Here is a 16,308-nt window from a genome sequence, read left to right as displayed (position 1 = left end):
CTAAGCTACATTCACATTTTAAGCAAGCTATTTATACAGACCTCAATGGAACATGAAAACTGAGCTAAAGCAGTGTGATCATTTTAAAAGGAATGAAAACCCCTAGATTAGAAGGTGTGTTTGTGCTTCCTAAATCTAGTGATATTTAACTTGACCAAGAAGTAAAAATACTTTTTTATTGCAGAAAACATTGCCTCACTCTAGCATGACTCATCCCAACTATTAGTTCTATTGCAACAATTAATATAATTTAATTTTGATATTAAAATTCCTCTTAAAAATTTCTGTCATGACATTCAAACATAATGGCCAAGGGGTAACCAAGCATGTGCCTGTGATAATTTACAAATAAATTTTTCCAAAATTTGTAAATTTCTTGCAATCAGCCAAAAAACCCAACAAGATTCAGATATACTGATATTTCTTACAGTTAATTTATACCTAAAACCAACTCCTATTAGCACAGTATCTACATTCAGAAAAGGACCAATAACAGTCCTTGACACAAAAAAACCAGTATGGTTTTCAACATGTAAAACAGAATTCTTATGGAAGTCAAATAAAATAGTCGTAACAGTATTATGAAGGGTGGTTCTGGATTTAAACACCAATTATGTTCTGCCATTTCATTACTGTGTGCTATTGTACTTTTTATACCTAAATCTTGGGGCAAAGGTAAACAAGTCAATGCCCATTGCAAGAGATATCTGCAATTTTGAAACTCAGTTATAATAATTTAGTATCTCCTTATCCTCAAATAATTCTGGTGCCTTCTGATTCTCAATTTTTTTCCAACAGAAATTTTATTTATTTTCTTGTATTATTCTGATTCATTGTAACTGAATACAACATCTTTTGGACAGCTGATGTCACGGCTTGTCAGTACTGGCCCAAAGCATCCAGTTAACCATCAATTAAAGAGAGGTCTGACAGGTTGTGCCATCTTCAGGTTATCCTGGTGTATTCCCCCCCTGAGCTCCTACTGCTGAGCATTCCAGAGCAAGCCAGCAGCCTTTGCTCTTCATTTCATTTCTGATGAGTGATGTTACAGCCATCACAACTTGAAACAAAGCTCTTCTGGGTTTATTCCTTTTAACATCCAGAGCTTCAAGGCCTTTATCCCCAAAAGAGGGGAAATTATTCTCTATCATAGTAAATATTGTTATAGTCAATATTTTTCAACTCCTTCTCCATTCTCTTATCTACCACTCCCTCTCCAGACATAGAGTGGGACAGACAATAGAATTCTCTTAAGAATCCTTTATGTCACACATTATTTTTATTAACTGACCATAGTGCATACGATTTATGAAAAACATGTACAAGTCTTTGCCTTCATCTGCCCATGTACATGCAAGAAGAACGTGTAAAGTAAAATAGCTGGGAAAACCACAACATCACACATACCCTGATAACAAAATGACACAAACTTCACAAGTGCCCTATTTGTGTCTATGTCCCACCTATGCCTTCAATTCTGAAACATGGAACATGCAGTACTATCCAGGAGAAATGCCCAAAAGCTGGACTACCCAAAGAAATTGGGAGCAACACAAGGTTCAAGGCCAAGTTGTGAGCACCCAAAGTAAACAATGTCTCAAAATGGATTGCAGTCCTTTATGTGAAGGAGACCATATACAAAACCATTATAATTCACCATTCCACTGATAATACTTTTTTCTGGATTACTTTTAGGTCATTTACCAAATGACACCAAAGAAATTTTTTCAATCATCCCCTCATACCATGTGTGAGGTGGATTCCTTCTGGATTAAACTAAAGCAGAGCTCCAGCTAGTCATGGGTATTCAGCATTCAACACCAGACTAGAACCAGAACGCCAATGAAGGCAGAAATGCACCTGTGTGAATGTCAGGTCCTTAGCACTAGCTGGGCAGCTCTGCTCTACAGATCCACTCCTATTACACAATATTTGCTAATGTAAAGTGTAGCATATTAAAAAGTACTCTTAACAGTTATACCAATGTGACAGGTTAATTTAGCAAATGATTAAATCAGAAAAACCAGCTATGTCTTATTTTCTTTTACTGGATTAAGTGTTTCATTATCATTTAATATGCACAAAAAATTACTATAAACTTTCTCCATTACATGTCATATTTCCTGTCTGTATTGGAGTAGTCAGATTTTCCATATGGTCCTTTGGAGGCCCACGAACTCTCTGCAAGACCCCTGAAGATTCCCATTTTGCCTTTCACCAATCATTTTTTTCAATAATTGCTAGACGTTTGTCCAAGACATATTGCTATACCGGGGAGAATCTGTCCTGTGCTGCAAACAAACAGTTGCACAGAATGAGTGTTCAGTGTGATGAACAGCGTTTGGAGTGAAGTGTTGGATGAGTACAGACACTATTAAAGCTGTTCTTTACTCAAAGTGAATATTAATGACAGTTGTTTCATGTTTCAAGTTGAAATCATACAGGACACACTATTGCAAGGAAAACAGTTCACTTAGACATGTTTCTCAACTTTCAAGCAATTGATAAATGTCCAAATACATTATTTTATTTTTCACCTGGAGGTTTGTGATCCTCAGAACTGTACCCAAAACACCTCAGTTCTTGATTTTGAAAATGTAAGTTAATTTACAGCAAAAGTATTTCAAATATATATGGAAAATATTTTTATTTAAGTGTTACCCCTACAAACTTTGTACATAAATACTACTTGAGTTCCTGAAAGAATGTAAATTAAGTCTGTAGCTGTGGTTTAAATTACCTTCTTAGACCTGGCACCACAGACTCCAAAACAAAGGGAAGTATTTTCTTTGCAATAGCAGTTATCAAGCTTTGAGACTCTTGACAAATATTCCTAATACAGCCAAATGTGATTTGATTTTTTCAGCTTTCCAATTCACAAAGGAAAAGGCAAATGCAGAAGGAGCTGAATAATCATGTGAAAATTCTCTTAATTTCTACTAATCCAGAGTGAAGTAAATTTTTCTTTCACAATAAAAATTCTGTGAAATACTGAATTAGTTAAGATTATGTGAATGCTGCTCAAAATAACAGTTACAAGGGGGCTTTATTTATTTTTAAATATGCTTTGTCTTTGAACAACTTGATACCAATCCAAGATATGGTAGTATTTGCCAGCAGACTTCTGCCTGCAAAGATATTTTGAAATAACTTGTCTTAAAAAAAAAAATCAGGCCACAATGGTTTCATAAATATCTTCTCTTATATGCAATCAGTGGAGCCAAAACCAGATAAATCTCCAAAAGAAAATAATGCAGAAAGAAAGACTTCAAAGGTCATTTTGACAAATGTTTGCCAGTTGAAACGATGCACAGTGCACGGTTTCCAATACAGTGCAAATGTAGATCTCAGATATGCCAACAGCTAAACTGAAATAAAATGGGAATCAGTTGAAAGGAGAGCTCATTTCAAAAGGGATGCTAACCAGGTTACTAAAGAACTTGCACACTCAGTTCCACATTTGCCAAAACAAAGGACTGACAGAAGCTTATTTGTGGTCAGACTAGAGCTAAGGACATAAGCAGACTGACATCCTTCTGTTTGCACATATCCTAAGTGTCCAAAAGACACTTTTTGACTGAACAGCTCTTACTGCAAGCTGCCATGAGTTGGCATGGACTAGTGTCCTCACCTTTAGACTAAGGAGAGAACTACATTCAGGTGATGGCACTATGGAATAAAGGATAACTATCTGTTTTGTTGAAATGATTTGTTTTATTGAAACAAGCAGTGTGTTGAAACCCAGTGATTTCTAAAACAGGTGCAGCCCTTTCTGTATGGAATGCAAACAGGATTTCCATATTGTAAGAGAGCTGCTAAACACCAACACGTGAACTAAAGCTGTACATGACTGCATGTCTGCACAGGTTACCTGCCCTCTCACAACAGTGGCTCTCAGCGGCACAGCTTTGCAGCTGCTCTACAAAATGCCCATGGCACAAAAGAGTGCCTGGAAGAGAACCACTTGAGGAGAAGGAAACTGTAGGGCCAAACAGTATTTTAAAGATCCCTCCAGTAAAGCCCTCTTCTGGAATTAATAACTATCCTATCCTTTCCATCAAGGAACACCGTAGCTCCTTAGAATGCTCTTCCCACCCCCAAACAAATATCCACCCATGTTCCACACACCTAACAGCTTTACTAACTTGACTCCTCAAGTGAGGATGATTTTCTCCTGTCAAATGTGAATTTATCTGAATCCATCAGACAACCAAACATCCAATCCTCAGAATTCAATTCACCCAATGTCATCTCAGTGCATTTGATCAAAGCAACCACTACCAGTAGTTTGCAAGAAAAATAATCTGGACTGATGCGTGAAATTAATCTCGAAGTTTTTTCTGATAAATTACTTTATCTCCAACTCAATATGTGTCACCTCATTATTTAGAAATTATGAAAGCTCATAAAACATTAATCAACTGAATACCAGCAAAATGTGAGAAATACAGATTCTGAGGTTCTGATGAGATGAAATGGGTTTTCATTTTTCCTGTCTTCCAAAGGTAATCAAAATAAATGTATAATAGGAGAGATGCATGTTTGACTCATATCTGGCTTCTGCTATGAAAGAAGCTTCTGCCCTCCAACACAACAAAACCTCTGGAAAAACAATGGAGTCTGAAAGGCACAGCCCCTTGAGTTCTTCACCACACTAAACCAGGTGATCTGTATGTGAACAGCTTCACTAATAAGATCTGACTTTATACTAAACAAAGAATAAAACTGATGCAAATAAGAAAATAGCTGACTTGGATAAGTATTTTCAGTTCAATTCACTGTCAAGAGAGGGTGGAATCTCCCAATTCCTTAGCACAGAGTAAGATTTAAAACAGACTATTCCAGATTGGCATAAAACATTTCACATTTTCCTTGAAAGAACGAGACCCTGTTCTTATAAATTCAGGGGGAAAAGCACCAGGGCAGCCATCTTACTGGTTTGTATCTCAGTGCATCTCTGTAGGATCCGAAGAGCGCTGCCTGTGCCCGAAGGAAGGCCTTGGCCACTCCGTCACCCGTAGCTGTCGACTGCTTTTTCAGTTTATTTTTCAAGGCCGAGACCTGCGTGACAGAGTGGAACAGTTAAATTAACACCTCAGAAATTGGTACAGCGAGGTATGAACCCAATCAGCAGGCAAACCATAGTGTCTATAGGTCAGCCAAAAATTCATCCTCCTCCTTGATAGCTTATCTTTTTAACTGCAAGGAGCACCTGCTGGCCTGTTAATTGAAATGAAGGCAGGGGATGATGGTAGAGTGCTAATGCAGATTGGTTTATGCTCTCTTTTTTTTCCCAAGGCCTCTTGACATAAATAAGCTTAATTATTTTACAGTAAAATGCATGTGAGTCACTTTATTGCAGATTTCTGTTCCAGCATAACATGTATTTGCTTGCTTGAATGTAGAGAGTTGGATCTGTTTTATTTAAGCTATGAAGGTTTCTTTTTAAGGACTCTTAATGGTCACTTACTAGTTAGTGCCAAGGAACACCTCTTATTTTAGGTCAAATTCCTATCTTATATAATTTCTCATGCAACATGGGAGTACCTGCTACCAGAGTCAAATAGTTGAGAAAAGTTTTTTGTAAATTCAGTGTAAAACTGCCTATAGAATTGTCCTTGAAGATAAATGTGAAAGTGAAGGAAAAAAGCCCCCAGTAATTAGGAAGTGTCTGCAGTTTAGAAGAAAAAAAGACCACTCTGATTATTGCACTTGACTTTTTAAAGGAGGTTTCTGTTTTTTACTTGGCAAATAACAACCACTGGTTAGACAGGATTAGAGAAAAGGAAAAAAAGAAAGGGGGGAAGTTTTAATTTAAGTAACTGCTACTTCAACATGTTTTGGAGGAAAATCATATAATTCTGGAATTATTTCAAGATAGGTAGAATTATACCCAGATATAGTCTATACTCTCCTAATTTCCATCATGAGGGACACCTGGAAAATAAGTCAACTCTACTTACATAGAATACACATTTCTACATCCCTTTGTATTGCAATGTTCCCCAACAGGGCATTATTTAAGTCCCTAAATGAAGTAACATTTCGAGTTACTATTTAAAAGCAATATTATAAATACAAACTTATCACCAAAACAGCTTTCATTCTTTTGGAAATATATGCAAGAACGAGTATCTTTTTGTTTCTTTATGCAAGCAGTCCTGACTGCTCTTGTAGATGATGATTGTAATTGAAGTGTCAACCTAATTAACAACTAAACTTTGAATAATGCTAATGAGAACTGAACATGGCATCAGAGAAAAGACCAGCTCTACAGGTGATAAACCTTCACAGTAGTGACATTTTCCAGTGTAAAGTCACAGTTACTGTGATCTGATCAAAGAGAGAGACCCCCATTGGGTCCAATTATAACTATAGTTTGGAAAAAAAAATTATTGAGTTATGATGTTCATAATCTATGCAGAAAGGCCTTTACAGTATAGGTCTTTTCCCCATAGCTGTGATCTTTTCAATTTATATCCAAGCTCCACAGATCTAGATAAAAGTTTTGAGCCTGATTCGTTTAGCCCATGGAAAGCACACACCAAGGCTCATTTACGTTCTTGCCTTACACCTCAAAAGGAAAAAAAAAAGTACAAGTCCAAGTACAAAAACCGGTTAAGAAGTTCAAGGTTGAAAAAATAAATGCATGTCTTGGTTTGGTGGTTTGATTTTTTTCTTTTGTTCTGTATTGTATGATTATTCTACAGTTGTAAAAAATAAGATTTCATTGTGGGGAAAATAAATGCATACAAGGAAGACCTGCCCACAGACAGTAGCATAATTTGACTAAAATAAAAGCAATAACATTAATTCAACAAGAACTGTTCACCATTAAAATTTTGTCTCTGTCAAGACAGGCAAAGCATCTTCTCAATGTAAGGGAGGGAAAAGGTAGAAAAGTCTCTACATTTTTTTAAATCTACATTCTTCTAATTTGTGCCTTATGATTTTGGGGGATATTTTGGGGCCTTATGATAAGACAGGTTAAGAGAAGAGGGGAGATAAAGATAATGCAGAGCAGAGGACTACATGACCAAATGGGGAACATGAATGAAAAAGGTATTTTCTAATTTTCTCAGTTCAGGCAGACCCTAAGCACCCTATTGCAAATTTGATTAACAGGATGCTTTAGGCAAAAAATATCCTAAAAAGAACAGCAGAAAACAACCAATCTCCTGCTCTGCTGGTGTGTTATTAGCTCAGCATTATTAAGACTCTCCAATGGGCTGGCAGTTTGCAGGCACTCTAGACAGATACACATCTTTGTGTGCTGTCCTGGAGAGAGTTTGAGCCTCAGAAAGGCAATGCCAGAGTCCAAAGAAAGCTCCTCCAACTCCTGCTTCTCTCAGGGGGCAATGCTTAAAGGCAAGAAGAGCTCCATCAGATTATTCTGCAGAAGAACCAGGAGAATGGTGCTCTCAAGAAGAAGCCTGCAGAGATCATGGGAGCCACAGCTGTGTGTGCCTGCTGTCCCCTGCAGGGGGAGGGGGGGGCACAGCCCTGATGTGCCTGCTGTCCCCTGCAGGACCCTGGCTGGGGACCCCAAAGTGCCCCTGGGACCTGCCCTGGCCTCCTCCAAGCTGAGGCCAGTGAACACACAAGAACAGGGCAGCGCTTAGTCAGGGCTCAGCCCAGCCACACTTGGGTAGGCTGATGGCAAATTCTCCCAGTTGCACATGTGAATCAAAGACAGAGTGACAATGCAGTTATTACAGCCAGGACAGCAGGCACAGGTAAGAGACAGGGTGCACTGAACAACTTGGAAGGACCTGGTACACAGCAGGATGGTGATTGCTTACATCCATGCACCTCAAACCAAGGAAATGTGAGACCCTTTTGGGTGACATCATTAATAGCACTTTAAATTATTTTAAAATTACACAATTCTGACACCAAGCCAAAAAAAGGCAAGCAGCATCTGTATCAAAATCTTTTCCTCATTTATATTTCATATTTTATATTTTAACCCATTTACCTAACTATGATTAAGAACGCTAAACCTTTTTTCTTTTGTATCTCTCTTGCAGAAATAGCCTTTTACAAAGTTTAAAAATAAAGAACTGCAAGAAACAAACTGCAGGGGTTAGAATGCTGTTAAAATTTATTTCTGAAAGACACCAGTGATTCACTGCAGAAATTGTATTATTAATTTACACTTGAAGCAAACTGTTTTTATCTTCCCCTAGCAACAGCTTCTCATAGGAAGGTGACTTCATTGGACTGCTAAACTGCCAAAGAGCAATCAGAACTTCAGGAAGGTTTAAATCAATACAATAGTTTTTCAAAGATATAAATGAGATTGATGTGTAATTAAGTGTATCTAAAATGTAGAAACACACAGTGTTCGTCATTGAAACAAAAAGCATCATTTATTTAAATGGTTACCCATACATCCTTTATAGGTCTCCTAAAATCTAAATATCTGCTAGACAGAAAACATGACTAATATCTCTTCAATATCTATGTGAATAGAAGAATCACATATAAATTTAAACACATATAGAAGAATGATATTTGTAAATGTTTGTTATCTGAAAAATACAGAACCATACACTGGAGTTTTGAAGGACTATTAGATTTCTGAAAAAATATATCCAGTTATTTCTCTGGTATTTGCAACACCTTTTATGTTTTAAACTACTTTTTGCTGTTCTCCATCAGGTGATACCACGATAAAAGTAAGTAGAAGGTCACTCTCAAAAAAAGAAAGTAAAAGAAGGTAACAGAGAAAAGGAACACAATAAAAACCTCAAAACAAACAAGAATCTGATATTTAAATCACTATTTTTACTAAAGCACTTCTGTGTATTTGAATATTATCTATACACAGAGGATTAGGCATCTCAGGGAGACTTGCAGCATTTCATCGAAATTTTGTCATTTAGACAGAAACAACTACTTAAATGCAAATGTTTTCAAAACTAGTTGTACTTTTCAATCTCATATTCTAGCTTCTAAAACTATACCAAGGTTCAACAGAATCTCAGCTCTAAGTACTTGTTCACAATAAACAGTCGCTTCATCACATTGCAAGCACTGCTGACTGCTGAGTTTTTAAATATATTTTTGGATATTTTCTGATGGAAAAAAACATAATAAATTATGCTATTTATATTTTGCAAAAAAATCTTTTTAATTGCACTGTTATACATTGACTTTAATTTCTTTATAATACCATTAATCATCATATTTTACAAAATAATTTGCACTCCCAGTAATCGCTGCATAAAGTAACCAATTTTCTACATGAATTACAGCCTACTTCTCAAATGCTACTTTTAGAACAGTAATGTTCATATGCCAAATTTGTGGTAGTAAAATCCTCTGACTTTAGGAATCTCAAAACTAAATCTCTGAAGTCCAGTTTACATTCTGTACTGCATCACAGTGTGTAGGTACCAGGCAGTACAAACACTACACATCTTTTAACAGCTCTGTAGCTTTTGCTGTTGACAATATTGAACCACCACAGAAGAAGCTAAAAGACTGTAAAGTCTGTTGTCTTCTGAAGATCATATTTTAAAAAGTTCTGCTCAGTCTATGATTTCAAGTCATTAAGACTTGGTTGCTAGAAGTGATGCTGTCAATTCTGCAAGCTGTTTGGGAAAGTGTTCACATCTGAGCAAAGGAGAAGTCTTTATGTCAGAGTTAAGTGCAAGCAGGTATTGCAGGGTCAGGCCCAAAATTTATAAATTTCAGTCTAGGGTCACGTATGTTCTTCTAATGCCTTATATTATTAAAGTGGTGATCTCAGTATTATTATAGTAGGAAATTTACTCCCAGAGAAGTAGCTCCTTACTTTCTTTTTTTTTTTTTAATTAAAAAATAATAGACAAATTCACAGTGAAATGATGAAATTTAAAAACAAACTTTCTTGTCAGAAGAGTGAAAAAAGAGGGGCATTCCCCCTTCCAAGAAAACAAAGGATTCCTGAAAGTCTTGCCCTGATTTATTCTTCCAATTTTAAATACCTTAGGAGTAGCGGAACTGCTACTGGCATGGTAGTATTTCTAACAGTCAATAAATCTAAAATATTATGTGTGAATATTGGAATGAAGCCATTAAGAAGATTACAGCATGCAACACAGCAGAGGGTCCTCATGAAAAAAGGACTGGTAATTCAGGACAACTGTGACCACTGACCTTTGAACAGTCAAGACCACTGGTCAGTCTGACAGAATAATAGAGTTCACATGCATGGAAAGTCATCTAGCCTGTACCTATAATTTAAACGCTTAAGTGAATGATTTAAAAATGCCTTTAAATCTCAGTTAATTTATTATACAGTTTATTAGACAACGGCATAGAATAATGTTTCTTTCAATCTTAAATTTATCCTGAAAATATTCACGATCAGAGCGTATATACAAGGGTAAACCATTAAATACCTATGCTGTGAGGGCATCATCAGGCTTATTGATCAAGAAAATAATTACTCTGTTCCCTCTGGACACAAGAAACAATTTTAAAAAACTTGGAAAATACGGCATTTCTTTCGTTAGGCTGTTAACCAACCTGGAATCAATTTTTGAAAGGGACAGTAAGACTACAATTTCTTTTATATTTTCAGTTCTTCATTCTGTTTTAATGCCTTTCAGAGGTACTTATTATATTTTTTCATCAGAAGTTCTACTACTTTTGTCTGTATGCTTATGAGGTTTTTCTGTATAAGTTAAAATGCTTCACACATGTATCTTTGACGTTCCCTTTAATGTTTTAAGCCTGACTTACCATTTTGACTCTACACTCCTGTGTCTTATACTTTCCCCCAAGATGTCAGCAGCTGCACTGCCCCTCATGAATGCAAAAGGACAACAAGCATTTTGTCACCTTATGAAGCAAACACAGCCCTGTGCCTTTTGTTTCCAAATATAATTGCATATGCATTCCACCAAAATGTTTAATTAAAGTGCCTTACAGATTGAAGTGATGTAAGAGATGGGATTATTCAAATTAAAAGCTTCAGTATAAAATCCTCAAGTTCTGCAAGTCTATTTTGCATAGAACACTGGTGGTTTTTTGTTTTATGTTAGATATGGAAAAAATATTATAAGTCTAGTCTGTAATTTGTACCCTTGGATAACCTACATTAAGATTTGCAGTAATAACATGCATATATTCTGGGAGAAAATACACTTCTAGAAGTAGTCAGATCTGTATCCCTATTTCCTTCATGCTAGCCTGCTTATTTAGAGATCGTTTTGATATGCACCTGTAAAACACAGGACAAGTGCCTCTTATTGCACAAAGATCCATTTTGGCTGTTCAAAGGACCTCCAGCTGCAACTCCAGTATCTCATGGAATATGATGCCTAATTCTCAATTCCACATCCAGCTATTATTTAGCACGCAGGCCTTCATGACATTACAACATCAGGCCTGTTCACTCAGAGGAAGTCCAGTTAAAGCTCCTACACACTGGGAAATGACTCTTTCTTTACTTAACTTGTTATACTCTCAAATGACAGAGTACAGTCAAAGTTACTGCCTATATGTTTGTGCATGTATCCATGCATATGTAAATCACAAAACATCACAAAAGTATACCAATTTAATAATAAATACACTAATGTAAACCACAGAACATCATAATAATTTTTATAGTCTTTTACATTTCTGAACTACAGTTGATACTGAGTCCAAAGACTGACCAGATGATCTATAAAAATGGTTAGACTTATTTTAGATCATTAAAATCAAAGGGCAGTGTCATGAATGCTATCATTGAGAGTTTGACTTCTATTGTACTAAATATATACAAATTATCAACAGTAACAAAAGACACAGTATGCCACCATAGGATCTTACTTTGATTACTACAGGGGTATTTTATGATTTACAATTTCAGAAAATGTAACTCTTTGATTTCCTATTTTGATATAAAATTCTTTGCCTTGACAACTATTTGTGACAGCTTGTGCATCTTTAATTGAATAATGAAAACAGTGGTTTCACAATTATATTCTTTTAGAGCTCTACTGGGAAAAACAAGATAAGTGAATTTTGTGACTGTTTAAAATGATATACAGAGTATGTTCTCCTATAGGCAATAAAAAAAGAAAAAAAAAAAAAAGGCAAAAAAAAGCGGGGGGGCACCCTCTGCAAGATCAAAGTCCAGAAAGAACTGGCACTTAATTTATCATCCTTTACAGACAAAAGACAGCTTTTGTCATTTCAAAAGGATCAGATGTCTTTTATGACAAACTGGGTTTGCAGTTTAATTTACAAATAGAATTCTAAGTAAGCAGTCTTTGCTCTGCCAAAGCAAATGACAAACAGTATAGGTTTTCATTCACGCAGCCCTCAGCAGGATAGAAGAGATTAAAATAAAACTGAAATAATTTAGAGAAAACAAATAAATGTTTCACAAAGTTGAAGAAGATCAAAGCCTGAATTTTCTGACCCCAACTGTACAAGCATTTCTTATTATATTGACCAGTGCCATCAGATCATTAATTAAAAGGAAAGCGCTGGCAGGTGGCAGGGAAGCAGAAGCCGATAATTGGCCCCCTTCTTCTTTTTGCCTTCAAAAACTCTCTGGTTCTTTTGCAAGACATGCCACTAGGCAGACAGAAATGCCTACTTTGTAATATAATGATTAAGATGAGATGAAGAGACTCTTGCGCTTAAAGCAGCTCTGCCTAATGAATGCAGCTAGCTTTATAATTATGATCCTACTTCTACAATAAGGAATATGATGTTCCATTCAACATCTCCTCAGCTGTCAAAAAGGTAAAAATCTCAAATGTAGGGGTCTGCACTAGGTGCTTTTCACCCCCTTATTCCTTTTATAGCAGTTAGCAAAACGAGGCAAAAATAATTATGAGTAATTCAAGCACCCATATAAGAATGAATGAAATGTCTAAGACTCACCACTTCACCAGGTAGGTTGTTCAGGTCATTAAAAGGGGTTTCTAGAGTGTTTGTGTCAACATTTAGCAAAACCACATCCTCCAGTGATCTATTTTTTACTCTCTGTTAGGAAGAAAAAAAAAAAATACTGGAAAAACAATTTACTACGGTGTCCTCCTGAAGTACATTTTTCTTATACTGTGCTAAATTACAAATGATGATTTTATACAAAGGACAGTAATGGCAAAAAACAGTTGGAGCTTTAGATGTAGAATTTGGGAATTAGATACAGCATTCAGAGTAGCTTTTAAAAATACTTCCTATTTTTCAAACACTAAGGTTATATTAATAATCTCTGAAAGGAGTTTATACGGAATGCAGTTGAATATACTGGATAAATATATATTGGAACGACATACACCTTGTAACAACAATTCATTCTCTCATATTTGTAAAAATCAGATAGGATATTAATCATATGATCAGATGAAAACCAGAAAAAGTACAATTATTTACAGATTTATGTCAGTACCAAGCATGTGATGCCTACTATTACCACAGAAGAATGGATAAAATGCTTTTTCATCAGTGTGCTTGGCTAGCAGCTAAGAATTAAACAATTTGTTCCTTTCAGGAAAAAGGGACAGAACTCTTTTCTATATGATCCTACAATAATACATAATAATGTAGTGCAGGAAATAATTCCTGAAGGAACTGACTTCTTTTTTCAGGGCTAGATCTTTCAGTTCCATTATTTCCTTATTGAATAAGAACAAGCATCCTAATCAAGATATTACAACTCATGCATGCAGGTCATAATGATTTGGGGGCACAGAAGGCTGTGCCTGGAGTTGAGAAGTGTAGAAGGCCTTTTTTTGGAAAAACAAAAGTGCTGGTGGCTCAGAGAAGAACCCACCTCATCACCTTAGCAGATGTGAATTGATCCTTAGAAACTGCTTTAGCAGAAGTGCAAATCAAATAATGTTCCCAAATCAATTATCTACTCTGCATGATAATCAGATGGCACATGTAGGCTCCACAGCATAATCAAATGGTTATGGAAAAAGGCAAAACTATTTCTTACCCAGCTATTATGTACCAGTCAGCTGAGTTCTACTGTGTTGCTTTACGTTCAAATCTGTAAAAGCCACCTCTTGTTTTTTGGCAAAAAATACTAATTTCTAAATTAATAGTTAGAAATGTCATGGGATGTAGGTTAGATTCAAGTTTTCAGAGGGACAGGAACATAAATTATCTGGGAAATCACAATAATGCCGAAATCTAAGTGACAGTGACTCCAAAATAAATTTTACTTGTTCCTGAAAAATAAATTTTTCCTCATTATTGGGGAAATCTGTGGCTAAAAGGCAGGAAAATAGCTCCCACTGAGCTATTAATAAGACAGAGAAAATCATGATGTAGAGCTACATGTCTTCATAAAATACTTCAAAATCAAGATTTCAATGAGTGATATTTTTTACTTAGTACAGCATATGAAGCTTAAATTTTGTAATTCTGCATGCTAAAATAGAGGGATTTTTTCTAAAACATTTCCATTACAATTTTGTATGGCACACACCCCTCATGCTTCCCAGTACACCGAAGAGGACAGTAAACTTACCTCTATCAAGCTTAAGTGGACGCCAATTAGATAAGGCATCGGTGCACTGAAGGAAAGGAGTGGAAAACATCAAGTTTTAAGTATAACACTAATGGAATATTTTAAATCTTGGTACATAAGACTCTAGTAGACAGCCACTGTTTAAGACAGTATTAAATGAACACAGTTGCTACAGGAATGTTTACTAGACAAGGAAAATTTTGGTTTACTCTGCAGTAAGGATGATGACGAAATAAAGGGTGCTGCTGCAAACTTACGAGGCATGAGCAAGGAAGCACCACAGCTTTTCCTCCAGACCCAGTTCCAGTAACTGACCACACTGAGCTAACCCAGCAGATGTTCCCAAAGTGGGCTGGTTTTAAAACACCAGCTGGAGGCCATGGTGCTGCTTACCAACACCACGGTGCAACACAAACATCATTACCACCAGTTTTGATTCTTAAACCCTCCCCTGGCAAGCCTTTGGAAGCTGTATAATATCCTATTTAACTCAAAATAATAAACTTCTCCTTTCCAATTTCCACAAGACAAGGAACTATATTCTCCAAATAGAACAAATATCCACACAAAGCTGCTACAGGAAGACCTCCTGCAGTATGTAACGAAGAAACTGAATTAGGCTTATTTTTCATGGTTTCCTACAATCTTCTGCTCTGGCAACATCTGACCAAGAATATACTCAGTGTCCAGCACTGAAGGAAAAAACCTCAATAATCACCATGAGACTTTCGGGTACTGTGAGATTACTGACAATATTCACTCCCAGAGCAGTGAGCAATTGACAGGCTGGTTTAGGCAACTCCATGGAAAATGAATCACTAACAGACCACAGAGAACAAAAAACCAAATAAAAATAATCCCTGAAAAATAATGGAAGGCAAGATGACATACAAAGGTACAGAACTCACAGTAATTTCTCTCATGGCAATAATTTGATCACAGAACTGAGGCAGCGGCACTGACTGATTGGTGATTGACTTCCCAAGGATGGGGCAAGGTTTCACTGCATCAGTTCATGCAGTCTCATCCATTTGGTCCCACCTCTGGGACCAGAAAAAGCAATTCTCACCTGCCTACAACTACAGCCCATTTTAGAAAAATCTGTACACCCTATGGATTAGCCAATTGCTCTCATTAACAATGTCCCACAGGAGAGGATCAATGCAAGAAAAAAAAAAAGAAATCCAAACAAAAAAACAATAAACAAAACCAAAAACCCAGCCTGACTGAGGCCCAGATAAGATTTCATGGTGTCTATGATATCAAAATATAGGTTTGCTGAAATTGCAAACTGTCATGGCTTAAGGTTTCTAGGCAATGGGGCTTCCAAAAAGGAAAAGAGGCCTCTTTTTTTCCATACGTCTTTTTCTTAGCCCAATACTGACAAAATTTAGCACATCCTGATGACTTCATCCAGGCTAATTCTTATGTCTTTGTGAACTAAACACAAATTACATGGAGCTGTAAATGAGTGTCACTCCGGAGCAGACACCCATATATATTCAGAGAGGATTTAAACCACTCCATAGATTAAAGAATGCTTTGTACTATGTAATATATTTAACTAAGCCAATAAGAATGATTATGGCTGACATGTTACTGAGAATTCTGCTGCAGAATATGCAGCAAAACAGATCCTCAGGTTCCTCATATCATGATATCTCAGTGTTCCAAATAATGTGAACAGGCAAAACTACAGTGAAAACAAGTGCTATGTCATGTATGGATTTTATGCACACTTGTTTTCTCATACATCAACAGTGTGCCAGTAGCTTCACCACGCCTGTGCTGACTTAAGCTAGCTGATGGTTTGCTCCATTAATAAATCTGCC

The 16,308-nt window shown here is 36.4% G+C and overlaps 1 protein-coding gene across 1 annotated transcript in view; it reads right to left on the bottom strand.

Moving 5' to 3' along the window:
* Positions 1 to 16,308, bottom strand: part of DENND1B (DENN domain containing 1B) — a gene marked incomplete at its 5' end in the record, with an annotated part of 147,632 nt that overhangs the window by 36,829 nt on the left and 94,495 nt on the right. Inside the window, 3 exons of the mRNA XM_031059156.1 lie at positions 4,936 to 5,061; positions 12,877 to 12,978; positions 14,477 to 14,522. Coding sequence (XP_030915016.1) covers positions 4,936 to 5,061; positions 12,877 to 12,978; positions 14,477 to 14,522 — 274 coding nt within the window. The remainder of the gene's footprint in view (positions 1 to 4,935; positions 5,062 to 12,876; positions 12,979 to 14,476; positions 14,523 to 16,308) is intronic.

The sequence above is a fragment of the Geospiza fortis genome, unplaced genomic scaffold, assembly GCF_000277835.1.
Source record: "Geospiza fortis unplaced genomic scaffold, GeoFor_1.0 scaffold229, whole genome shotgun sequence".
Lineage (NCBI taxonomy): Eukaryota > Metazoa > Chordata > Aves > Passeriformes > Thraupidae > Geospiza > Geospiza fortis.
Note: the sequence above shows the minus strand (reverse complement) of the source record. Positions and strands in the feature narration are given on the sequence as shown.